At 42.1% G+C, this 26,735-nt stretch overlaps 1 protein-coding gene across 3 annotated transcripts in view; it reads left to right on the top strand.

Moving 5' to 3' along the window:
* The window catches only part of vwa8 (von Willebrand factor A domain containing 8), a 72,398-nt gene that overhangs the window by 29,823 nt on the left and 15,840 nt on the right, over positions 1–26,735 (top strand). The window contains exons 26-42 of one of the 3 annotated variants that reach the window (XM_086220222.1): positions 1,140–1,291; positions 2,946–3,054; positions 4,051–4,189; positions 4,316–4,503; positions 6,886–7,005; positions 7,204–7,268; positions 7,357–7,482; positions 7,668–7,759; positions 8,274–8,425; positions 8,933–9,137; positions 9,233–9,314; positions 9,639–9,843; positions 17,846–17,954; positions 18,065–18,221; positions 22,355–22,463; positions 24,845–24,970; positions 25,592–25,750. In XM_086220222.1, the coding sequence (XP_086076348.1) occupies positions 1,140–1,291; positions 2,946–3,054; positions 4,051–4,189; positions 4,316–4,503; positions 6,886–7,005; positions 7,204–7,268; positions 7,357–7,482; positions 7,668–7,759; positions 8,274–8,425; positions 8,933–9,137; positions 9,233–9,314; positions 9,639–9,843; positions 17,846–17,954; positions 18,065–18,221; positions 22,355–22,463; positions 24,845–24,970; positions 25,592–25,750 (2,295 nt within the window). Of the gene's footprint in view, positions 1–1,139; positions 1,292–2,945; positions 3,055–4,050; positions 4,190–4,315; positions 4,504–6,885; positions 7,006–7,203; positions 7,269–7,356; positions 7,483–7,667; positions 7,760–8,273; positions 8,426–8,932; positions 9,138–9,232; positions 9,315–9,638; positions 9,844–17,845; positions 17,955–18,064; positions 18,222–22,354; positions 22,464–24,284; positions 24,406–24,436; positions 24,546–24,844; positions 24,971–25,591; positions 25,751–26,735 lie in introns of those variants that run through there. The other 2 variants (XM_086220223.1, XM_086220224.1) reach the window with 2 other exon arrangements.

Genomic DNA, 26,735 nt, shown 5'->3' with positions numbered 1-26,735 from the left:
AATCTCTTGCGTTAGTTGTAAACTTGGGATGATTGATTTTGTAGCTATTTATAGGTTCGGCAACAGTGTAAATACATTTTAGTATGAAAGCCTCAGAGGGCAGTTATGGTCCAGGTAGCAGAATCGGATCCAGGATAATTATTACGTATTTTACTGTGTATACATTCAAACACAGTTCTGTTAACTCTTTATTACCGGTATATTTTTTTTTTTTGCTCTCAATTGCCTGTTTCATATTTCGATGAACCAGGGTATCAAATAAAAGTATAAATAGCAAGGATAGATCACTCAGAGCAAATACAAAAAAAAAGTTTACTCTTGGGTACATTTATTTCAATATGTGGTTCTTTACTGTGACTTTGACCTGCTCCTGGTGGATTTCCTGGTTCTGCGCCTGAAGACTTTCCTGTGTGAAAGCTTTCCAAGCACTTTATTGAAGCATAAAGTAAATGTGTCTGTTTCATCAGACAGAATAGCACCACTGATACCAAAAATTTTATCCAATTCAGATTTCTGGCTCTTGTATTAGTGCAAAATATTTTTTATCCAAAGTAGGACTTCAGTGTATTCAATTAAGCTCTCTTAACCGTCTCTTGACGACATCAAACGTAATGTCTGTCTGGGCTTTTGCTTACAGTATCACCTTAGTTACACACCATTTCGAAAATTTATTGAGGCAATATAACTTGTAACTGTCTGTAATTATATCACACATGCAATTTGTTATTGTGTGTGCGATATAAAAATGTCCCAGTGAGACAGTTGTCTGTGCATCCATCTGTCAGCCTTGTTGTTCCAGTCGAGAAATACACCACCTTTCAGATATTCTTCTAGCCGTCTGTCCTCACATTGACCCCTGAGGACTTGTAAATCACAGTAATGGTTGTTCGTTCTTTGGCCTTCTTCACTCCATCTTCTAACGTCTTTTATCGCCTTTTCCTATCTTACTTTCGTTCCTCGCGCCATCCCTCCTGTCTTCTTTCTGCTCTGCCATCCACCATTTTCACCTCCTTTTCTCTCCCACTCTTTGTTTCCTTCCTTGTTTCACACACACACACACACACACACACACACACACACACACACACACACACACGTCACCGCCTGCCATCATTTATCTTCACTTTGTCTCCTAACAGAAATTCCCTGACGAGGGCTTGGCTAACGTCGTGCGGAATGTCTTCGACTTTGACTCGTACAACAAAGACATGCGGGAGGTTCTGATCGAAGCGCTGCACAAGCACGGGATTCCCATCGGAGCCAAGCCCACCTCTATCAAACTGGCCAAGGAGTAAGGCAGACACACACTCTGTAGTCTCCCACCACACGTGACTCACCACTGGCTTGGCTCTGGTTTGGTCACATAGTTAAAGAGAGCAAGCTGGGCTTTATGATTAAGAATGAAGGTACCAGTCCAGTTTAACACAGCCGTGGACAGGATGACCTGAAATCCACGTGAGGTTGTTATTCAAGTGTCGCGTCAGCTTCGGTACTCCAATACCATACGTGCTGCGCCCTGAGGTCCGCCAATAGTACATTCAGAGAGAGCAGGTACTTCTGACCTCTACTTACATGACAGAAAATCAGCTTCTTTACTTTGGAGAACCATTTTCTTTCCCTAAAAAGGATCATCGTCATCTCAAGGTTAACCTTGTGAACTTTGTAGCCTCATAGTCACTTTAACCTCTTTTGTAGGAGAATCAGATATTTTCAATTTATCAAAATCTATTTATAATCTCATTTTAACACTATTTTTAAGTAGCAGCAATGTGACATATACTATATGACTGATGACTTCAAAAAGACAACTACAGTTTAAGAATACATCATCTGGGGCTATGTTTTCCTCAACACGCAGAGTACGCCAAAATATCCAGTTTGCTCCTGATCACTCCCATCAAAGTTGTCCGTATTTGCAACAACAACAAAAAAGGAATTCTGTGCTAATCGCCCCATGGAAAATCTTTAGAATTCTACCTGAAATTTTCCACCCCTATGCAACCCGAATCTGAAGTTAACGCAAACGAAGAGAAGAGTGTAGATGCATTTGAGTGATTTGAGACTAAACCTTGGGGCTTCCATGAAGTCTCCTCACTGCTTCCTGAAATGCGAAATGTATGGCTGCTGAGATTATTTACATCACCTCAACTTTTAAAAGAGAGGAATTTCTATATCCGTTACATTGTCTCATTATGTAAAGTTTTGTCTTTTAAATAAAGGAAAATATTTGTTTCCTCAGTGTCCTGTGGTTTTATTCCAATCCTGTCCACATTCATGAGTAACAACACAAATACTAAGAAACAAAGCAGGGCAGAAACAAGTATTTTCCTTGAACAGTGACATCATTTATGGTCTCTTCTACTTTGTCTGTAGTGCATCATTCAAGGTCAGAGAGTTTTTTCTGTATTTTTTTTTTTTTTTTTACAGTTTATTATCTTTGAGAATCTGTGCCTCTGTGATTTCATTCCCATATTGAACAATTTATAAAAGGCTTTATAAAATGTTTTACCCACAACATCTTGTGTACATAAAAACAAATATTTAGTCTCATTATTTCCAGTTGAACATGGACGTTTCCTTTAGGGGCCTCATTGCTCCTCCAGTCATAGTTTTTAATGGTGGCAGGACTGTCTATCCTCCAACCGTTCCACCCCCTAAAAGTATGTGACTGTGTTGCATTTTCACTTCACCTCACGTCCAATAAGGACGTGGCTACAACTCATTTTTTAATCAGAAAATTCTTTGTTGAGGCCTTCATGAAATCATAAATTTAATCCAGTTTGGGATGTGAATTTTTGACAGCAAAACCCACAGCTCTCTGCCATGACACAATTGAAAAAGAACAAACTGTTTATTTGCATCTTTTGTAATGTAATTGCATCTCTGCAGTTCACAGCTCCTCTGGTCTTACAATGCAGTTGTCACCATGTGACCTTTAACCTTAGGTTGCCCCTGCCAGAGGTCAAGATGACAGGCTACTGGACCATAAACCAAGGTGGTAATGCTCGGCGCAAACTGCTTTGTCCGACAGAGACGCACCACATAGACATCAAGGTAAGGAGACAAGGGAAAACTCAGGTAGACTCTTAAACCTCTCTAACTAAGAAAAAAAAAAATGTATGGGTATTGTTTCTGTGACAGTGAAGAGTCACTTCCTACATGAAAAATTGCTGGTGTGCAAAAAGTATCAAAGAAACACCTCACTACCTCTCAGCTATCTGTTTATGCAATTACGCCTGTGTTACAATTAAAATGCAGTTGCACTCAATTTATTGATGCACCTCTGAATTGTAGATTCTGCTCTAGGAGCTATGATATTTCTATTTATGTTATTGATTTGTTCCTGTCTGTCAGGGGAGGTTGTCATCTTTGCTATTCATCATAACTGACATGAATCCATGACGACCACAGCTTCTCTGAGCCATTCCGAACAAGATGCAATCAATCATTAATATCTCATGATCAGAAGAAGATATACAGTGAACATCTGGGATATTTTTGTCGCCCACTTGGAGCTTCCAATTGACCTGGTTGAAAAATATCTAATAATCAAAGATAGACATAAAAAAAAAATTACTTCAAATCACAATTTATTCTGTTTATTTTGGGAAGTCTAAAACAGCATCTGAGGCATAACTTAAAAATCCTTGAGCCTGACATGGCTTACGTATGAGTTTTCCCTCAAAGGAGCTTTGAAGAAACATGCTCGATCCTTCGATTGCTAGACGGCCACTCTGAGCCATGCCGCCCCCTCAAATGGTCATTTGATAATCAAAATATGAATTTCAACATCTCATCTTATCTATTTATCTGAAAAAATAGGAGGAAACTTATGTTACGCAAGAACGGCACAGCAACAGCAGAGATGCTCTTAGCCAATGAAGTTATGAAAGATTTTTTTGGTAGATTCATTTTTACATTTTAGCATTTTTACTGTTGAAAGTGCAGAGACCTGAAACACAAGATGAAGAATGTCAACCACAGCATTAATAGTGCATGCAGACTTGCGGAAATATGTGTGTGTGGTAACTGTTAATCATATTTTCCCAGGGTCCCGTGTTTCTTCGTGTTCAAAGTTACCCTTGTGACAGACAGGAAAGCCGGGCTTTGAGTTTCAGTGAGGAGAAAGCCCACTGGCAGATACCCATGAACGAAGTCAACATCATCTGTGATGTCACCACTAAAGACGGTATATCCATACACTTTTTTTCATTAGGACATTCACCTTCACCTTTATGTACACCTATTTCTAACCTCAATCCTGGTTCTAATTTAGATGTAGTGTGTGAACAGTTCCTCTGCGGTTGTCTTGCAGATGTGCTGTATGTGGCCATGTGTAACCCCGTGTCCCTGTACTCCATGAAGGAGCGAGGCGACACAATCCAGTGCATGGAGCTTTACGATGTCTTTCCCAGGACCATCAGTGGTGTCTGGCAGCCCTTTGTCTCTGTCGCTCCTCTTGGGAGTCCTTTAGATGGACAGGTGGTGCTACATGAGGAACAGGTTGGTGCACACACACACATAAAGCCAAACCTTTATGACTATGACTCAGTTTTTAAGCTGTGTTCCCTTAACTCTGAACTCAATGGCACGTCATTCCTATAGAACAAGAGAGAAATAGTTAAAATGATACAAGAGACACTGTTCATGTCCCTGCATTTCACAATTCCAGTTGTTAACACACTCTATGTTGTATTTTTTTGCATATAAACATTGTAGCAACATATCTACAGAATAATAGATGAAGGTGAAAGTTTAGCTTATTAGAGACTAAATTAACCTGTCGATGTTGAGGAAGAAATCTATTTCTAGATAGTTCCGTGTGTACTCTGTCCTTTTTTGGTGACCACATTGACATCCAACGTGACATTCAGGCAACAGTGGCATTTAAACCTTCTCTTTTTTTTATTTTGAGGACAACCACAGATTCCTCAAAGATTTAAAATACATGTGCCTCAAGTCTGTTAGTGTCTTAAAATGGTTGGTGGTTAGCCCTATTTAATCTCTTACCCCGTAAAACCCTGGCCTATGACAGGAGAGCGTCAGACAAAAACAATGCATGTTAGGTCTTTCTCCAAGCAGAACACTTCTACAGCTGGTGCATATTAGGCAAGAGGAGGACTTCTAAAAATACCACCATGATGGATCATGTTACAGCTGTCTAAAAAATGAAGAGGCCCAGACAAAATAAAGTTCACTCGCAGGTCAACGGCCTTGCAGGGAAGTCAGGCGAACCAGTGCACGCACAAACAGGTTCTAGTCAGGGATCACACACACGTTTACTGACAAACATATAGTATCACCTTCACAACCATGTAAAAGATGCACTTAAGTCCACAATTACAGCATATGTACATCACACACACAAAATGTGGAATACCCTGGCCTGTCAGAAGATAAATACACATGCCCACGTGTGCTCACACATACAAACACGCGCGCGCGCACACACACACACACACACACACAAACTCCCCCTCCAAAGGCAGTATATGTTTAGAATCAGGAAATGGGATTTGCCCTCTCTGAATAGCTCAACCAGCCTACAGTGCCACTGCGTGTGTGTGTGAGTGTGTGTGTGTGACAGGAATGTGAGACAATAAGGAAACCATTAGTGTGAAGCTGAGCTGCTGGGGCCGAGGCCAGCTCCCCTGTGGCTCACCGTCATAAAACTCAATTGAAGATGAAGCCTGGAAAAATGAAAGCCTCTGCACAGTTCATCTGATACACACACACACACACACACACACACACACACACACACACACACACACACACACACACACACACAATATCTTACTTATCATCTGACATGAACAACAGAAGCACGTGAAGACAATATGTCTGTAGATATTAAAACAAGTGAACATGAAGTGAAGGGACAAGTATCCAGAGCGTTTTGGTAGTTACTGGAGATTTACCTGGAGAGGAGCGCCCTCTGCAGGTGGAAGTCAACCAAATATTCAAGGAATTATTATAAGCAAGCACATTTTGACACTGTCCATATGTAAGTAATCCAAATTATGGATGATGTGGAGATACTAAAAGACATGAAAAATTCACTTCTTACCTTGTTCTGTAGCTGAATAGTCATTGAAAGTCATACTGCACCATATTGTCATAAATCCGCATCCCTTACATTTAAGCCCTCATCAAACAAGTTCTCACAATGCTCACTAAGCTCATCTCTGCCAGAAGCTGAAACATTCCTCTTTTAACCATTTCACATAAACTCAAGGAATCTGTTGGAAATTTATCTGACATGACCTGAGAAATTATGGTGGCATGGCTCAGGGGTAGAGTGGCCGTCCAGCAAAAGAAGAGTCGCTGGTTCGATCCTCACTTCCCCCAGTGACCATGGCCAAGTATCCTTGAGCAAGAAACTGAACCCCTAAGTTCTCCTGATGGCCCTACGATGGACTGGTGACCCGTCCAGGGTGAAATCCGCCTCTCACCCAATGCCAGCCACCAACACACACACACACACACCCTTAATGGATAAACGGTATAGAAGATGGATGGATGGATGTCCTGAGAAACACGTCTAACATATCCTGCTGAAGGGCAAGAACAGATCTACAATTCTGCGACAGATTGCCTTTAATATGTAATATTGGCAATCTTTCCTCATTTTAAAATTCTGCAAAAAACAGACACACTTCCTTATGACAATGTAAGATAAAATAAAAATAAAAATGTGTCAAACTGACATTTGTTTCATGGTTTTGTTTCATCCTTTTTTTAAGACTAGTTTTCTGAGTCAAACCTGTTCTCTACAGATGCAGTACCAGTTTATTTGAATGTTAATCCTTTTCGTTTGTCCAGACCAAATCTGTCATTTTCATTCCATATTTTTCTATTTGTGTTTTAATCTGTCTCTACCAGAGTAACACGGTGCTCCATCTGGACATGGTGACGGGTGCCGTCCGCAGGCTCATGTTGTCTCAGGACAGTGACCAGCCGTCAGCCAAAGCTTCACATTGGTGGAGTAGTAAGGGTCAACAGGTCAGAGGTCACATGTCCCCAGGGAACACTATGATCTCCACTTTTTATTTAAACCAGACTTGGCCTGGTATTTGTTGCTATATGTCAGAACTATTATGAAATAGGTTGATTCATAATTCAAAGAATGAAGAGTCATATCTGAACTTCAAAAGTGTGACAGTTTGATCATTTTATTTGTGTTTGTATTTCTTTTTTTAGGGAGTTTATAAAATGTGCAGTGACTTTGCCCATAAAAACTGGCTGCTCTTCTATAAGGAGGATGGGTAAGATGCTTGTAGCACTCTTAAAACAACTCCGTCTCAGTTTTATGGTACTATGAATTGCTGAGCTGCATTTTTTTTTTTAACGTAGCAACCAGCTGGAGGTCCTGGATGTGCTGGAGGGCCGGGTTCACTCCATATCTCTTCCCATCAACCTGAAATCCGTCTTCCTTGTAGCAGAAGATCGTTGGCTCCTGCTGGAGAGCAACACCAACAAGTAAGGGACATATTTTGTTCTCAAAAACAGAGGGAGTAGGTCCAAGTTCTGGGTTTCTCTGGCCTCATTCATTAAAGGTTCTTATTGTTTGTATAGGACTTTTTGAGCTATAAAACAACCACCCACCCACCCCCCCCAACAGGGGCACTGCATTAATGAGACATACTTTATGTGTCTTTTAATAGGAAGTTCCTGCTCACCAAGCCCATGCACATGGCAGCTGAGGACTCTGGAGTGTGTCAGCTCCACAGCGTCAGTGAGGACTCCGACAACACTGGTATATACTGTATAATAAGAAGAACATTTAATGTGAACAACCCACAGCTGTAAACAAAGGTTAACAGGGCTTTTATGTCCTCCCCTGCTGCACTGCAGGACTTACTACAGACATTATGTCAACTCCATTAACAAAACCAGGCAGGCACACTCACACTCACACACACACACACACACTCACACACACACACACACACACACTGGCAAATAGACCTGAGCCCTCAGCCAAATGTGTGTGTCTGCCTTGACAGGACCTCTTAACTAATCTGTCCACTAGACAAAAGTTTAAACGGAACTGAGCATGTCTCAATCAATATTAAAGATTTGTGCTGGTCATGTTCTCACTCACTCACAGTTCCTAGTCGGAACATAATGTGAAGTCATAAGTCATGTCCAGCAATCTAGTTCCCCCATCAGCCTGTCAACTGACTCATTCTAATAACTCAGTCTTTGTGTCCTTCTCTTCCCTCTTCATTCCCTGCTCGACCGCTGCTCTTTGACTCCCATCGTCTCAGCTGAAGTATCCACACCTCAGATGCTGTCATGTGACCAGCTTCCTAATGAGAACCTCAGCGCAGCCCTTGACCAAAAGATTGTTTCCCCTAATCGCATCATGGCTGATCCCGGCTCCTTTGCACGGATCATCGTAGGCTTCCCAGACCTCATGGTGAGACAAAAAGAAGAGGTATAAAGACCCTAATATTTCCCTTATCTTGCTTTAAACAGGTGTGACATCAGAGGTGTGCCCAAGTAGCTCTGGTAACCTCTGCCAAGCTGATCAACCAGACCACGTGCCCTCCAAAATGTTTTTGATTGGTGCCTCGTTCCTATCCAAGAGCCTTGGCATTGCCAGATTGGTTCGTTTTTCAAACATTAGGTGGGGAACTAGGATGGACAGTACCCAAATTCTCCTTTGGGTGGAAAACTTAGGCCTTTGAACACATTTACTGGAAACAAATTGGGCACTGTGACGGTTTGGGTGTTAATTTACATATTGGCTTTCTTGTAGATTAATTGTTTTTTGTTTAACTGAGCTGGCAACACTCATTAAAAATTCCCGCTTGTCCCCTATATAATGCGATGTAGTATTTGGATATGTTGGCTCAACTTTGGGATTGTGGAGTTTGTTTGTCATTCCTCTACTTACACACTGTTGATTTCTGCTCTGCACCAGTCTCCTAATGAGTTGTACAGCTTTAAAAGGCCTGTCGACCTATCAGTGGTGAAGAGTAGTGAGAGTGGAGCTCAAGTGTTCCTCAGAGGTGGGCTTCGCTCCATCCCGCCTAAACGACACAATTGTTCCAGTTTGCTCTCAGCCAATCAGGTGGTCCGGGCCCTCCCGCCTAACAAGGTGCCAATGAAAGAGATCTACCCCAAAGGTAAGAGAATAAATTCTACCTGTTAGTGTTCTATGAGTTAAAAGAGTTCAGTGTGAGTGACCCCCATGTGTTATGTTTTCTTGTTTGACACGTAGACGTCACACCTCCAATGACTGCGGCCTACCTGGAAGTGACTGATTTAAACTCTAAAAAAATCAAATATATTCCAGTCCCAAGGTAAACACAACTCTGTCTCTCTGCATGAACTGAATTTTATATGTTCTTTTTCCAGCTAGTGGTCAGAAACGGATTTGCCTGAGTGCAGAGACACATTGTTCAACATTTAGTTCCTCTAACACATCCTACTTATTCTTAACTTCCTACTTCAATTATTTAATGAAAGGAAGTAGTTTTTTTTGTTGTGTGTAAGTGGCTTCTGCTTATTATCTTACTTCCTGGTCTAAATCTAAAATGGACAACAAGTAAAACATTATCTCAATGAAAATATTAAATAAGACTTCTCCAAATCACTGCCTTGACATTCGTCATTGTCCTTGCCAGGTCCATGAGTGTGTCCCCTTATACCAACTGGTTGTCCAAGGTGTCTGAGTCTGATGTGTTAATAGCCCCCCTTGGTTCTGGAGGTGTTGTCACTGTGGACATGGGCGGGTGTGTGCGGCTCTGGGAGACAGGACTGGACACGCTGCAGCGATCGCTAATGGAATGGAGGAATATGATTGGGTCAGAAGATGGCAGGCCTTTACAGGTAATACCACAGTTTTTTAGTGAAGAGGTCAAACTTTTTTCACACCTGTAGAGCAACAGTACATGCGGGTCCACTATAGAAGAGAAATCCTGCACACTTGTTATCTTCATTTGCAATTACACACTAAAAATTGGAGATACCTGCGTGTGTCTGAGTGCGGTATTGCCTCACAATCCACAATCCAACCTCTCTGCCTGCAATTTCCCTCAACACCACTGAGTGGCAGTGCAGCTCAAGGAATAACTTGTGATTTCAAAGTGAAAGATCACTCTGGTAGAATGTACTGAGTGCGGAAACATTCCTGTTTTATGGAAACCAGAATGCTTCCAGGGCCAAAATTTATGACCGGACTGGGTGGCTGGTGTGTATGAATGGAAGGGCATTGTGGTGAGGAGGAGGATGATGATGCAACAGGTTTGGCCCTCTCTACAGGTCAGAACATTGGGTACTGAGACGGCATTGTTAAGGTACCCACATGCACAACACAGACACATTCTTTAGATAATGTAGCCTTCTCCAGATGCACTGTGATGCCATTATCTGGACATCAATGAGACATGGAAGACTTCAGATAATGATGTAACTCCTAATTCCGCTAGATCTTTCATGTGATGCAGTATTTTTGGATCTCTGTGATATAAATATTCACATGAATACACTTGGTTCCAAGACTGTGGTATGAAGAGGTCCAGCAGAGTGTCTTGGAATGAGCCTGTATTTAAAATTAACCACACACTCTCAAAAACATGCGCACCTGCAGCGCACACATGGGCCCTCTTACTGGCCTAGATTCCTCAGTAGTCAGGTCTTTTTTGATGGGGGGCACCTCCAGTCCAGTGAAGGTCAGATGTAGACAGACCCTCCCTGTGCTAGCTTCATGCAAACATGAGTAGCTCTACTGTATTTGAACAGACCCTCTCTATCTACTCAGAGATATACGACTTACCAAACACCTTTACCTCACCTCCGTATGTTTGCATATGGCACATTACTCTCTTCATGTCCTGTCTTTGTGACAAGCTGGACACGGTAACAGTCAGGCTTTTCAGCGACAGGTAGGAGGGAGAGCAAAGAAATACACTTCTCTTGTAATTTAATTAGCAAAAAAAGCATCTTATTAGCTTCATCCATGAGGAGCAGTCAGTCATCATTGACCTGTTCACATAACACTTGTTACACTTCAGCTTTCCGGTGTAACGTTGGCATGTTCATACCAATTCATCCTTATAAATCCAGTTATTAATCCTTACACACACCGTAGCGGAGAATGTTTTTGTCCCTCAACCAAAAGCCACTGTGATTGTTACACTGGATTTTTGATCACCGCTGAAAATAAGATAAGATTTGTTCCAACCAAACGTTAATGAGACTTAGATATTTTGATCAGCAAGATAATCGATACAAAGGCACTCCCCTTTTATCACTGGGAAGCGTAAATGCTTCACGTGTGACTTCAGTATCACCCCTACTAGCTTTGCAATGCTTCTCTTGCAAGAAACAATTGCTGTTTTTAAGAAGTGTGAGTTATTTTCTGAAAGTCATGAATGTGGTATCTACATGTTTTATTTTATAGTCTTTGTTTTGTTGTAATGTCAACTACAAATTCATTTCAAAGAATCAAACAAGGACTTTGAAACAAAGGAACCAGACATTCAACAACGCTAACTTACCTCCGGTGTTTAGGATCCATTCACATGCCACTCTCCGTACCTTGATGTTGTTGTTTCAATTGTTGAGAAATGTTTGATTGGAAATGTGTGCTCCCTATGGCAGCCATATTAGTTTTTTTATCTTTATAAAAACGTTGCTACATTCTTCATTCCTTTATCAATATTGTGCGCTGTGACAAGTGAGTGTTTTATCGGCAAGTAGAGAGGGAGGGTCCAATAATGGTGTGTGCTGCATTCAGCTAACTTTTGGCGGATATTCCTGATCATATGTGTGCAACACGGTTGTCTTCAGACCTGTATACTCGATGTCTGTCTACTCCTCTGGTCGGTCATCTGCCACCCTCCCTCCCTGCCCTCACCCCTTTGAAGGTAGTTTATCAATCACAATCATATGCACATTTTCTTCTTTGAAGGTCATGTCTACCACAATAGTGAATATCAGCCCTGTGGCACAACCTGCAAACAACATTATAATAACCCTTAAAATGTGCAAATTATATTTTTGGCCAATAATTGTATTTACAAGGGACACACAGCTCACACCACATGTCATCAACATACTCCTACTGTAGCATACATTGGATGAATAAACTCTCCTCAATAAAGAGTTTTTAACACCACGCATGTAGGAAGTTCACAGGTTCATATACAAGCATGCTGTCATGCACACGTGCGCACACGTGCGCACACACACACGCACACACACGCACACACACACACACACACATACACACACACACTTTTGTAAGCTCCCAAGTTCACATAAGGGCAAACATTTAATAAAGAAGAAGCAATCATTTTGTAGGTTCACACATCTTGAGCAAGCACTCACACGCACTAACACATACATACTGTACACACATAGCTAGATCACATCGCTATATATAATATAAATTAATATATGCATAAATTAATAAATATATTTATTTATTTATATACATTTTATTGTCATTATGGTGGTTTCTATTTTTCTCAATATACTGTTAGAGGTTTAATGACTATGCACCCTCAAAAACAGAGGTACAAGTATGTACTAGAGGGGTACAAATACTTATGTGAAATTGTTGGTTCAGTCGGAGGACAAATGTAGCTTTAAGGAGACATTCTTGGAAAGTGTACCTGTAATTACAGAACTGTTCTTGTCTCGTTCCTGCATTTTTGAGCATATGTATCTGGCCTAGTCCGTCAAACCCCCTTTATTAAATGCAGTATCATAATGAATATGCAGATACTTCGCCCAACAAGAAAAACATCTCGTAAGTCTTAATGCACATAATATCTTGTGTCCTTCTCTTCCAACACGTATGTTTTATATTGACTGATTTGGCTTTCTAAAAAAGAGAATTGACTGATTGTAACAGTCAGCCAGGGTAGCGTGGTCTTACCACCCTGTCAGACTCCTAATCATGCCAATTGTGGGGCAAAATTATTCATTAATCCAATTTATAATTCCATGGTGGCTGGCCTGGGTTACTGCTTTCAAGGCAATCATTACCGTTACAAAAAGTGTCTGGAGTATTCTGTGTTTTGTACGGTTAACCGATGGATCTGCAATCGCTAAGACTATAAATTATTGTAATGGGATGCATGTTGGCTGCATTTGAATCAGTGTTCTGTTAAACAGATTTAGTAAAGTTGAAATCCAGTAATACAGCCTTCTTCCCTAGTAATGGGGAAGCATAAATAACTGGTACTGAAGAAGTGAAACACAAGTTCCTCTTTCATTCATGTTCATCATTTGTATTGTCTAGGAAAGATATTAGACCATTCAAATATCCTGCAAAACTAGCATGCAACTGTGTTGGTGGTAATTTCGTGACCCCCCCCCCCCCGCCCCACCATTCTTCAACACTCCCCACACACCCATGACAACCATCAAACTAGGCGTCTCAAGGGAGTATCTGAAATTTATGAGGCTATTAATCCTATGAGACAAAAGGGAACCACAGATGACGGAGAGACCATGAAAAAAAGAGAAAGTGGAAAATCTTCTTGGGGTTTCTTCACTGAGAACTCGCTCACACACGCACAAACACACACACACACACACACACGTATACCCTTGATGTTGTCTTTTATCATCACTGGGACCAACAACAACAAAATTCAACTATTAAAACCACAACTTTAATGTTATTAGTTTCTAAAGAGTTGTTGAGCTGTAAGATGAGAAGACAGCACGCACGCACACACACATACACATACACACACATACACATACACACACAGACACTGTTTCTCACACACAGTTTCAGGAATAAATGTTAGAAGAAGGCTGAGTTGTCTGCGTAGCTGAGCATATAGTGAGGGAAGAAGATTTACAGTATTTTATCATTTTACTGTGATGGTCTGACAAGGTCCGGCCAGGCTTCCTTGGGACTCTGTTATTATTTTTGCTTAATCAGAGCTAAACTGAAACTTTTCAGAGATGATTGAATATACCAAAAAACAAGAAGTTGTGTGAATTATTGTTAACCCTTGCAGGGCACATAACTTAGCCGAGACACCCCAAAAATGTTGTAAATGGATCGGTAGAAGGATTTGATTGGCTCTTCCTCAGTCCTTGCCACACTCCTCCACCAAGTTTTGTGAATGACTTTGGATTTTTACGCTCAACTTTTGATTATTGCAAGATAGTCTTCACAAATGAACACAACTTTTATGAATTTGAAGCATAAATGCAACGTCACTGCAATTTGCTTCATGCATCTTCTGGTTAAAGCCTGATTAGGTTAATAATCTCGTTTAGCCAATCATATGTAAGCACTTTTTTTTAAACTTCAACACGTCGTATTTCCTGACATGTTTTAACCTTCGGAACAAAATATCACAATGAGCTTGAACAAAGGAACAGGTATTTAAGCAAAGATCCGGATTTTTGATGTGCTTGTAGGTTTTCAAGGCTTATTCCTGCACTGCTTTATATAAGACCCCCCCACCCCCCCACCCCACCCCACCCACCTCACCCCCAAAAAAGTACAAACCATACCACTCCCTAATTATACATAACATTACACCTATGTAATTTAAACGTGTAAGTTACACAAATACTCACCCAGGACCACTTGTGAAACTTAACTGCAGGGGCTAAAGCTGCATTCTATACCAGGCTGTAAACATGTTTACAAGATGCATGTGAAAACATTAACTTCCGAGCAAATTTCATAAAAGCAAAGACTTAGCCTGCTGCATGCAAACAACGATAAATGTCACAGAGCTCCGCATCATGACGGATTATAAGAAGAATCCAGCAGGGAATATTGAATTAGAATGACAGATGATGAAATTAAAAGGAATGCTAGCTCTCTCCTATCTGGGACTTACAGTAGTAAAACTGACAATTCTGCTGCTAAGACCCCTGCCGGGACACTGTAATGGGACCCACCCTTCACATTCCACCCCACGGATGATTCATGTTTCCTCTAACCCCAAAAGTGAGTGATCACCCCTTTACTGGTCGTCAGTGATACAGATTAAAGACCGTTACCAGAAGTGAGACTCATCCACAGTATGACGAGGGTGGATAACCTGGGCGTGTGTGTGTGTGGTGTTTATCAAGGGATCTGTGTAGATGACTGGTCTAGCTTCTGCTAAGCTAACACACATGTCAATGCATCAAGTGCAAAAACTCCTTCCCTACATGGCAAATATGTAGCAAAGCTCATGTTCTTGGTTTTTTAAGGTTTTTGGAGCTGTGTATGATGACACATGAAGACACAAATGCATGTTTGATATGACAAGTATGCACAGAGACGGGTCACATGCTGGAGGTGACTTACAGTGACACAAGCAGCTAAAACCTCTGATCCGTTACCTCACCACAGATCTATGGCACCAAGCTCTCTTTAGTCTGTGGAGTTAACTTCTACCTTTACACCAATACACACACACACACACACACACAGGCATGCGCACCACCAGTCAAACTTGTGACCTCAGTGACAGTGAGTAAATGAACTCTTTGATGATGGTAGTCTGGATGTGAGTGACTCTCCATGTTGTGTGGTAAGAGCAGAACAGGAATAGCGGTGATTAGTCAGACACACACACACACACACACTCACTCACTCATTGACGGGATATTCATTCATTGCAGGTTTGTCAGTGTCCTCCTATATCTGCTGGTATTCTAACAGTCCAATAAGGTCACACAACAAAAAAGTAGAATCGCTTGAAGATTTAATTCATGTTTTGAATTAATTAAAAAAAAGGAACCAAAGCTGAAGCTCAGTGTTTGAGCTTTCAAGCCTCAACAGCATGAAATGTTAGACACACCTGATTCCTTTTGTCAAGGAATAAAAGGACTTAAGCTTCCAGAACTTAAAAATGGAATCATCTAATCAATCATTAGCTCTAATCATTTATTTGCTGGAAAGCTCCTGTGAACTGTTTTGGCAAAACCACCCGCCTGCCTAAAAGTAATATTTGAAAGAGTAAAAGCTCCATTCTCAGAAAGGACCCTAATTCAGTTCCTGCACATCAACTTCTCAGAGTTTTGCTACGCAGTGGTGACTCTCAAATTCATTGGCATTGAGCAAGCACAACCACCTGATAGTGGTGATATTGTCCAGATGTTGTTATAAAGAGAGACATAGCAGATCTACACGACAGTCCATTGAGCAAAGGGCACGCTAACTCATGGTGTGACACTTGTTACCTTTTATTTAGTCTTGACGTATCTTCTGTCATTAAATAGTGTATAACATTCGAATCATATCATTGGCATGTTGTTTATGGTCATCCCACCTCCAGAGGCTCCCTGGGTTGTGTTCTGCTCCTTGAGGCCTGGCGCCCTACCCAGAGTGACATGTGTACATGATTATTTCAAATGTGCAAATCAGTTTTTTTTCCTTTGTCTGTGACTTGCGCTGGTCACGGCTCCCCTCATCTCACAATTCATGAGATGGTCACAGGGTACAATGGTCAAAAATCAGGTAGGCTAAACTTTGAATGCTGCATGTGCACGGGCATGCAGAACATACCCAACTGTGAGCAAAACACTGGTTGCCTTGTCTGTAGCTCCATCTTTGTGGGAGTGGGCCACATCTCCCATTCCAATGTAGTTTGGTTTGAAATTGAATATGTAGTTGATCCTGGTTCTTTAAACACTAAGTGAGGTATCACAACCCTGCACTTTGCATAAGAATGCCAGTTAGGGTGACAGTGGCGATTATAAAAGAGGACGTTTATCCCAAACTTCTCTGGATGGTCTCACGACTGACTTCCATGGTTGGTCGCACCAGAAGAGGCTCCCCATCGTGAGAGAGAGATAACTCACTTGGTTCTTTGAGAAACGTGGTTACCCTGGGAACCAAATGTTGTTGCTTTTTTGCGTTCGGTCAGGTGAATTATGTTTTCACATTGACTGGCCTTATGACACATTTTTCATCAGCGTGATATCTGGAATGTGTCGAGGGAATTTTTTATAGTTTGTCTCAAATTACCACCTGGTCTCAAGGATGAACTAAAAGATGTTGGAGGCCAAAGCTCAGGGTCTCTGTCACATATTCATATCATCATATAGATGTCATTTGGAACTATTAGTTTAGAGTAAATTGCTCTATAGTAGGTCTTTCCTGCAGTGACTATTGTCATGTCCTATAATCTGGCAAGGTGTGTATCAGACTGACGCTCCTAATCTGTGCTAAATATAGAGAGCTCTGCTGATACATCGCTAGCTCAGCTTCACGGAGGTGTGAGAACACAGCTCGAGCTGTGAGCTCGGCTTTGTGTCAGTTTGAGGTGTGGACAGCGGTTCAGCCAAAGAGGAGAGGTCTCTCTCAACAGCACTGCTGCTCTGTCAAGATAACTGCTCAGACCATGAGAAACCAAGCACAACCAGTAAAGATAGGAACTCACAGTAAACAACTAAACCATTCAGATGGCCACAGTATGTAGGAATGCATCTGAACTCCAGGGGAGATCCTTCTCTCTCATGCATGCCAGCATCTTTGTGAGAGCCAGCAAGCTGATCTTGGCTCTAAGAGTGCAGCTGAGATAGGCCTGATTCCCTCTCTGTTTCTGTTCTGTCCCTCTCCTGCAGAGACAGGGCCTGGTCTGTTCTTCTGTCTGAAACCAAAAACCTTACAGATAGAGTCTCCATTTTTTTAATTGCTTTGGACAGTGTGTTGCTGACTGACTCAGCAAAGAGGTTTTTGAATAAGAAGTACTAATATTTAGTTTTCTCCCTTGTTGAATGCATTCTTGTTGTTGTCTTTTTACATTTTTTTCAGGATTATTATTCAGTGCTCCTACATTCTAGCGATTAAACCCCTATTTTTGCGCAATGTCTAAATTGACCTTTGTGGCATTTCTCTCTCTTCTTTGTTCAGATCACCATCCAGAAGGAGAGCGGCTTGGATGTCTCTGCCCCAAAACATGGCAAGATCGACCCCAATAACGCTCCTCATGTTGGGGGAAACCAATGGGCTGGTGGCACAGGTATCGCCACTTAATACGAGCAGTCAATATGAAACAATATGCTTAACATCCTCAGACTGTGTGTTTGAAGAAGTGATAGGTTTTCTGATGTGAGAGATTTGTCCCTGCAGGTGGCAGAGATACAGCAGGACTTGGTGGCAAAGGAGGCCCCTATCGCCTGGATGCTGGACACAAGGTCTACCAGGTTTCCCAGGCTGAGAAGGATGCAGTTCCAGAAGATGTCCGTAGAGCAGCCCGAGAAATGGCTGAAAAAGCCTTCAAAGACAGGTTGGTCCACGTCCCACTGTGATTGCACGATTAAAAAAAAAATCCTGAACAGACGCAGGATACAAGACCAACCAGCAGTGAATGAGTGTTTTGTGTGTGTGTGTGTGTGTGTGTGTGTGTGTGTGTGTGTGTGTGTGTGTGTGTGTGTGTGTGTGTGTGTGTGTGTGGGCACGCTTGCGTGTGCGTGTGTGTGAGAGTGTCTGTGTGTTGGCTGTATCTAGTGTTTCCTGTCTGGGTGGGTCACCCATCACAGGTAAGGTGCTTCACCCTACAAGCTGCATCGACCCGGCTAAATGGATGAGTGCAAGAGCCCACTGGGTTTTATGTGTGTGTGTGTGTTCACGAGGGCTGAGAGGGCACCCCTTTCACCAGCCCTACCATGAAGGCTGTCTCTGTTCTCTCCTGCTTCAAACAGTCCCGTTCTCTTTACTTTCTTCTCGCCCCCTCATCCTCCCCCTCATCCTTCCCCTTTTCCATCATGACCCCTCTGATACACTGACTGCTTTCACACACAAGAAGAAGACGGGCTCCTTGTCTGAATGTCCTCATCGGTCTTTTCTCTCCTTTTTTACTCATTTCACGTTTCTGGTTATTAATGTTCTATTTCAGAGACCTTTCCCCTCCTGCCCTCTCTGGCCTCTTCTGCCTGTCTGTCAGTCGGCCACTAAACCCAGAGAAAATCTTGTAGCTACACGCTAATACTTGCTTTCCAAGTAGATGTCACTTTACTTGACTGCTCTTGAACAACAGTTTTTTTTTCTCCTCCCGCTGCATGTCATGTCACCTCTGTCAAGATTTTTCCATACACTCTCATTCACTGCACCCTCCTTTGTTTATTTAACTTTAGGTTAAGAATCAACCAAACTACAATCCCCCCATAAATCCTGGAGTACATGACACACACACACACACACACACAAGCAAAAACAGGCTTAGGTATGCTTCAAACAAAAAATGTGCACGTGTTCATACCCACACGTTGACTATCTTCCTACATACCTACCATGTGCCAACCATCCATGTCTCGTGCAGGCTTCTGCTTGTTTTTAGATCAGATATTAATTAGCTAATATCCCTCAAGTGCTCATGGACTGACTAAGTACAAATCACTGGGAAAAATGGACAATCCTGAGTGAGATTTCCTCCTTCTTTAGGATGAGTTATTGTACATTTGCAGAAATAGTATAATTGCATTTATTTCTGTGATTGTTTCATTGTTATTTTTGCCAGTGCAAAGTCAGAGATGACGGTATAGCGTGCTGCCAGAAATGCTTCTGCAGACACTCAGCCAAAGACAAAGAAGAGGTCGTGATGGTCGGTTGAGTAGAAAAGAGCGTGATTGGTCACTTGTGTTAATACCAAGTTCTACAGCAGTTTTAACTACAGTGGCACTGAGAGAGCACAGACATCAGGCCAATGTCAGAATTTCCCAATAAAGTCTTAAAAGTCAAGTCAGTTTTATTTGTATAGCGCCAAATCACAACAAAAGTTATCTCATGACACTTAACAAGTAGAGCAGGTCTAGTACCACACTCCATGCCTCCCCTGAGTACCATGAAGATGTTTTTCGTGTAACGATACCAACAGAGTGAAGCAACAATCAGTCAAATGTCCTGGTGGAGGCAAGAATAACATAATAACAAAGAATAATGAGCTGTGAATCCATTTGTTGACTAGGAATAACTCTACAGTGGAAAAATATGAGTTTCTGGATAGTTATTGGTTACTGTTTACCATAGTTTACATACATATTCACTGGAGACAAACAAGGCATCAATTATGGTTCGTAAGTAGACATACATGAGCGATGCAGTGCAACCGACAGAGTGAAAACAGAAAGATATAGAATTGTCTTTAGCTTGAACGTTGGGCGAAAGAATCTAGTGTTTTTCTAGCTTGTTTATTTGCAGCGAGTGTCGTCGAACTCCGCCTTGTTTTTGTGGTAGTTGTGTGTGAAATGTCAGTGTGCTGTATGAGCCAGATCTCTCTCTCTCTCTTCTCTCTCTCTCTCGCTCTATCTTGCACACCCTTTCCTCCTGTTTAAGTTGAGGCTCAGGAATTTGGAGGAAATAGCAGTGGCCACTGGCCAGAGTATCACACACACAAACACGCGCGCGCACGCACACACACGCACACACACACACACACGTGCACTAGGGGAATGTGTGGAGGGAGCAGCTCTACCATGTGCTTCTTTGCGGGCTGACATGATGTGGATTGAATCCAGTGGAGGGACAAACAGCCAATTACTTAAACAAACTATCTGGCACCGGCTTCACACCAATCGTGCTACATTATTACACACTCATGGGTAAAACACCACTCAGTCTGTGAGATTCAGTTCATCGATTCCTCCACTGTAAGAAAATGAATGACCAACTTTTTTTTACTATCCATTAATTGTTACAGTTTTTCATGCAAAAATATAAAACATCTGCCAGTTAAATATCTTGCACGTCTCTAATATTGTTGGGTCTTGGCGTGTTGAATGGAGAAATATTTGTTACGAACTAAACAATTCATCAATTACTCATGAAAAAAGTCTTCAGTTGTTGCCCTGAACAATGTCTGTATTCAAACAAAGAGACAGGCAGACACATTGAATCTGCAGTCATGGAAGTTCCTCCTGCGGTAGTTGTCTGCAGGACTACATTTGTAATGATGACAGACACACACACACACGCACACACACACACACACACAAGGTAAAGATAAAAACACCACCCTGAAGCTGTTGCGTCTGGTAATGTATGGCTAATTAACGGGATAAATTTTCATCAAAGGAAATCCTGCTTGTTGCATTGCATTGTTGCATGACTGCAGTGTTATCTCTCCCAAATAAGTGTGTGTGTGTGCGCGCGCGCGTGCAGTTGGCATGTGTGCGTGGAGCTGGTGTGCGTGTGTACGGTTGGCGTGCATCCACGTGTTTCTTAGGGCTGCATGATTATTTAGACTGATATTGGGATATAACTTCAAATGTTAAAAGCAGTCTTAATTCTCTTAACAAAATTCTCACCACGACTGAAAAAACAACATCAGTGGTGTGGTTTTTGTGGGGATTGTTTTATTAAGATGATGATGAGTAGTTTGCAGCATAACATTATTTAATTTAGAATTGAATTATGACACAGTTAACCTTTAATAAGCATTGCATGTCTCTAGATTAGAAAATTGCTCTGAGGCATATTCTGATTCTCATTGATCTATTTCACTGACCCTGCGTGCGTGCATGCGTGTCTTCGATTGCATGGTTGATACTACCACAGTCTACACAATTTGTGTCGGTGTCTGTCTACTCTCATGCAACGTTTTCTCTTTCTCTGACACACACACACACACTATCTACCTTCATGTTAAAGTCACTGGTCTGTGTCAGTGTGGCGGTCACGGTCTGGTTGTCAGCACCAGTTTCAAACACCTGGCAGAGATTTCACCCACCCACCCATCCTCCCACCTCTCACCCTCACTCTCACTGCAACACACACTTATCAGCTTGTGCAAAACACAGTGCAGGCAGGACCCTCGTCACACCCGGGAGGATTTAGTATCTCTGAGCTCTAGTGATACTAAAGCGCCTGCAGTGCAGGATTATATAGATAAGCTGAGCTCAGAGGATGCACGGCCCACCTGTCTCGTCCACAGGTGTGTTTCCATGAGAACACACACATTCACAGAGTGCTTCATATTTAACAACACTGACCCCAGTGTCATTTTCTCCACAGGTGGGATGCATTGCTTCATCCACTCACTCTTTTCCTCTGGTTGAAGCAGATGCAGGATAGACTGTTAGAGCTTTGAATTTTCAGTGCTGTTGTGCATCTGGTTGCCATGGAGATCTACATTTTGCAGTAGTATTGGGAACTTGTTCCAAGATCTAATTAAAAGAGAAGAGATGATGGATGAGATGAAAATAATCCAATTACAGACTACAGATTTAAAACCTACTGCGATGCCCCTGGTTGACCTCAAATTTTAAGGTATCCTGAGGAGTTCTGGACCACCATGAAACAAAGTACAGCTCCTTTTTTGTTTCTGAAAAAGTAAAACAATAGAAACCAATGTATTGTCTGCCTGAGCAGACGTCGTATCATTCATCTTCACTGAACTTTTATCTCTCTTTCCTTTTGTCCAAGGTTGAAGGAGATCAATATGAGCGAGTACGACGCCACCACCTACGAGCGCTTCTCCGGCGCCGTTAGGAGACAAGTTCAGTCTCTTCGCATCATCCTGGATAGTTTACAGGTTCGTACTACATATGACATTATTATTTTAGGACTGTTACTGTCTGTTTGCATGATAACTCAGAAAGTTGTGGATGGATTTTGATGAAATTTGGTATCATGAGAACGTAGGTTGAAGAACGAAGGGCTAGATTTTAGAATTGACGTGGAACCCGATCCTCTTCACAAACCACACGTGTCATCAGCTGTATGCACTGTTGTCTCAGATGAATCTTCTGATTCTGAATCAGTGTTGTGAAATGCTGTCTGGGTTTATGTGGTTGTTTGGCTTCACTGATGGAACTGACTACTAAAGCATGTTAAGATAAAACACACACACACACACACACACACACTTACAGCTGTACATCCCACCATACAACATGCCAGTTGACCTTTTATTGACCTCGTCATCATGTTCCTTTTGTGGTGCTCATGGCTCTTAATCAGCATCTTGATGTGTCACATCAGTGCATTAACATTAGGAACACTCGTTAACGGTTCTAAACAACAAAACAGACATTTGAGCACATATCCAACATAAATCTGTAGTGCTGGTGGAACCACACACTCAATTGACCGAGGTCAGTCTGATGGCAAAAGATGGGCGGGCAGTTGACCGCACGTGGTGGAACAGGAAAGAGGGGGCGCTGTCCCACAGGAGCACCCTGGTTGGCTGATTGCTGGTCAAAGGCCAGATGTGATATCATTTCGCTCTTATTATTTTGGTTTTGACTTTCCTCTCTTTGTTTGAGCGTCATTGGGGAAGTGCGTCGTGCATGCGTGTGTGCGTGAGTGGGAGAGAGACATCAGTGGAAAATCATGTGAGGTTGGAGAATGATTACAGAGCAGTGACTCGAGGTCTTGTCCTATTATTCTCCTGTCCAGGTGTGAAGCTCTCTTTGTGTATGTTGAGGTGTGCGTGTGTATGCACGTGTGTGTGTGTGTGTGTGTGTGTGTGTGTGTGTGTGTGTGTGTGTGTGTGTGTGTGTGTGTGTTTTCCAGCCAGATGTTTGCCACTGCTGGCTTTGAATGTGAACAGAGGTTATTGTTTGTGTTTGTCCTTGTTGCCTCGGGCTTCTTTCCCCTTGTGAAGATGATTATATCAATAACAGCGGGCGTGAGGCGATGAAGTCATGTTATTTTTATCATACCTGAAGAGTGATTTAACATACACACACACACACACACACACACACACACACACACACACACACACTCCTAACCCATCTGGCAGGTTTTCAGAAAGCTGATGTGTATTGTTTCCATCAGCTTGTCTCCCTAGGGGGAAACCCCTCTCTATTCGTCTCTCAGCAGCACAGTGGCGTGCCAAATATAAACACCTGGATCAGGATTAGTCCAACATTTCAAAGAGAGAAATCTGTCCCAACCAGCACCAATTCTCCAACTCGTGCATATTTTCTTTTTCTTTTTGTATTTGATCAACATTCTTAATCCAGTCATTTATGCTCTTGTTTGCCCGGATGTAGACGTGTGCCAACCTGAGGCCAAGCACCGATTGATACGTTTCCACATTGATGCTTCTTACACATTGACTACTTGCGTGTAATATAGTACGTACAAAGACTGAACTCAAATTAAAACATTTTTTAACCAGTTTGTTTTCTGTCTATCAAATAATTGACAAAAAAGTAGGTTTTCTACCAGGAAAAAGGAGGTGCTTGAAACATGAGGCTGTCTTTAGTGTACATGTTGCAATAATAATGAAAACATATCAGCGTTGTCTTGACACATGTATCTTTTCTCCTTTTGTTCATTTCTGTTTGTACATCCAAAGTGTTGTGTGCTCTGTGTTCACTAACACACACGTATGTATCTGCAGGACACTGACGGCTGTTGCTGAGCGTGTCAGCCTGTTACTGCAGCGCAGAGCTGATGGCTGGTCCATAGAGAGATTATTGTCGACTCTTATAACCTCTGAGTGTTCTGACCCCCACTCAATGTGTGTTTGAGAAAGAAGATCTCCTTTCTCAGATTGAACACTGGAGAAAGTCCGTCTTTCCTCTCCTTCCTCCAAGTGACTGCAGCACAAAGTGGAGTGACGTCATGGAACAGTGGTCGTAGCATCAAAGGGACCCTGCAGGTGGGGGTGGGAGGAAAGCTGGTGAAGAGATTGGATTCACTGGGACTTGACGAGGATCTGAAAAGATTCTGGTGGTCAGAGGTCAAGGTTATTGTTTCACACATGGGGGCGCACCACTGCCATGCCTTAGTTTTTGTTGTATTGTTTTTTCACAAACTTTTGTCTCTGAAAGCTCTGCCTAAATGAAATAAAATTCAACTGAGAGATTTTTGAACATATTCATCTGGTTGATAAGTACAAAGTGTGTATTCAGACCATGTGGTTCCAGCTTAGTGTGTATATTTGTGTCTGTTTTTCAGGCCAAAGGGAAAGAGCGACAGTGGCTGAAGAACCAGGCTTTAGGAGAACTGGATGATGCTAAAATCATCGATGGACTAACGGGAGAGAAAGCTATCTATAAACGCAGAGGAGAACTGGACCCTGAGGTGTGTGTGTGTGTGTGTGTGTGTGTGTGTGTGTGTGTGTGTGTGTGTGTGTGTGTGTGTGTGTGTGTGTGTGTGTGTGTGTGTGCGCGCGCGCGCGCGCGCCATGTTCATACTGTGTTCCTTTATGTGCCACACCTTCAAACACACACACACAGTCTGTCTCACACAGATAATTTTGACCTTTATCTGTCTGACGGTACATTCCAGTGGTGTGTGTGAGATTATTATTGCACTCTGTGTTTCTTCAAGGCTCTCGTATAGTTTCTAGTCATTTCTACTGCTATCGTGTAGTTGAAAGAGCGCGCACGTGTACACACACACACACACACACACACTCACACATCATATAGTGATAGTTCCCGCACTAATCATACAAACACACACTAACCATAATATGCATGTCATGTTTTTCTACCTTATTTAGCTCCAAGCTCTGCATATTTTTGGTCTGGCCTGAAGGACTACAATGAAGTAATTGCAAGTTGTTTTGAAATCCTGGCCTTGTGTTGAATGTTATTTTGAGTTCGCTTCACCAATTTCAACAAAAGACGGTCCAAAGAAGGTATTTTCTGGAGCGGATTACTTGCTGAAGCTTTGTGTTGGTATGTTGTGTGTTTACAGCTGGGCAGCCCTCAGCAGAAGCCCAAACGTCTACGGGTGCTAGCTGACGTATCAGGTAGCATGTACCGCTTCAACGGGGTGGATGGCAGGCTGGAGCGCTCCATGGAAGCTGTGTGTATGGTAATGGAGGCTCTGGAAAACTACGAGCACAAGTTCAAGGTACAAGTGTCACACCAATATGACTTGAGCGAGAGTAAAAAAAAAAAATGTTGGAAGAGAGACAGACTTCTTGGCCCCTTAGTGACACTCAAGCCAACTTAATACGATCACATATCCGCGTGACTCCCTCCCTCACATACATGTTCCTCATCACATGTCAGTGTAACTGCTTACTTTGCATAAAACCCCCAGACATGAGTCTGATAACACACAACTTCATATGTGTGTGCAGCACCTGTCTCCCCCACTTAGGAGCTCAAATTGGAGCACACAAAGAATCCATGTGACTGTGGTTTAATCAGTCAGCATAAACAGAGGTGACACCATGCCGCATTAGGAACATTTGGAAGCCATTGTTTTATTTACATTGAACAGGGAAAAATCCTTAAAAGGAATCATTTAAAGACCACCAAAGAGTCATGATGGGACAAAAAAGTCACATGGATAGTTGAGGAAGACTACAGAGCGACAGTTGAAACACCAACACAAGAAAAGGGAAGTTATAAACAGACGTGAGGTTGACTGGAGTCGCCTGTGATTTAGCTTGTCAAGAAATGCTTGTCAGCTTGTGACAAACAAGACATTTGCATTGTATAAATTCTGAGGGGAAATTCAAATACTTTTTTTAGGTCTTACAAATCAGCTACAGTTTTTTCACTTGTTGGAGGTGGAAACGGTGAATTGAAAGAGGATTCAGAGACTAAAAATGACGATCTCGAAATCTCTTTATTTCCAAGGTTCCTCCTAAATGTCTGTTCACCTCTGCTGTTATATTCCCGCATCTGTATCAGTGTTGTCTGAAGTTTGACTCATGCGCCCTAATTACATCATCTTTCTTCCTCTACAGCAGGAGAATCAGTGCACCACCTACTGATTATTCCCATGAACAAACATCTAAAATTTGCATGATAGAAGGGGAAGGAAATGTACATAAATTTGCATTTCATTTGCAGAATTTCAGAAAATTTTGGTTAAAATAACCTGA

This window comes from Aulostomus chinensis, chromosome 12 (assembly GCF_037954235.1).
Source record: "Aulostomus chinensis isolate RoL2024-O1b breed Wild chromosome 12, RoL_Achi_v1.0, whole genome shotgun sequence".
NCBI lineage: Eukaryota > Metazoa > Chordata > Actinopteri > Syngnathiformes > Aulostomidae > Aulostomus > Aulostomus chinensis.
This window is presented reverse-complemented; position numbering and strand designations above follow the sequence as displayed.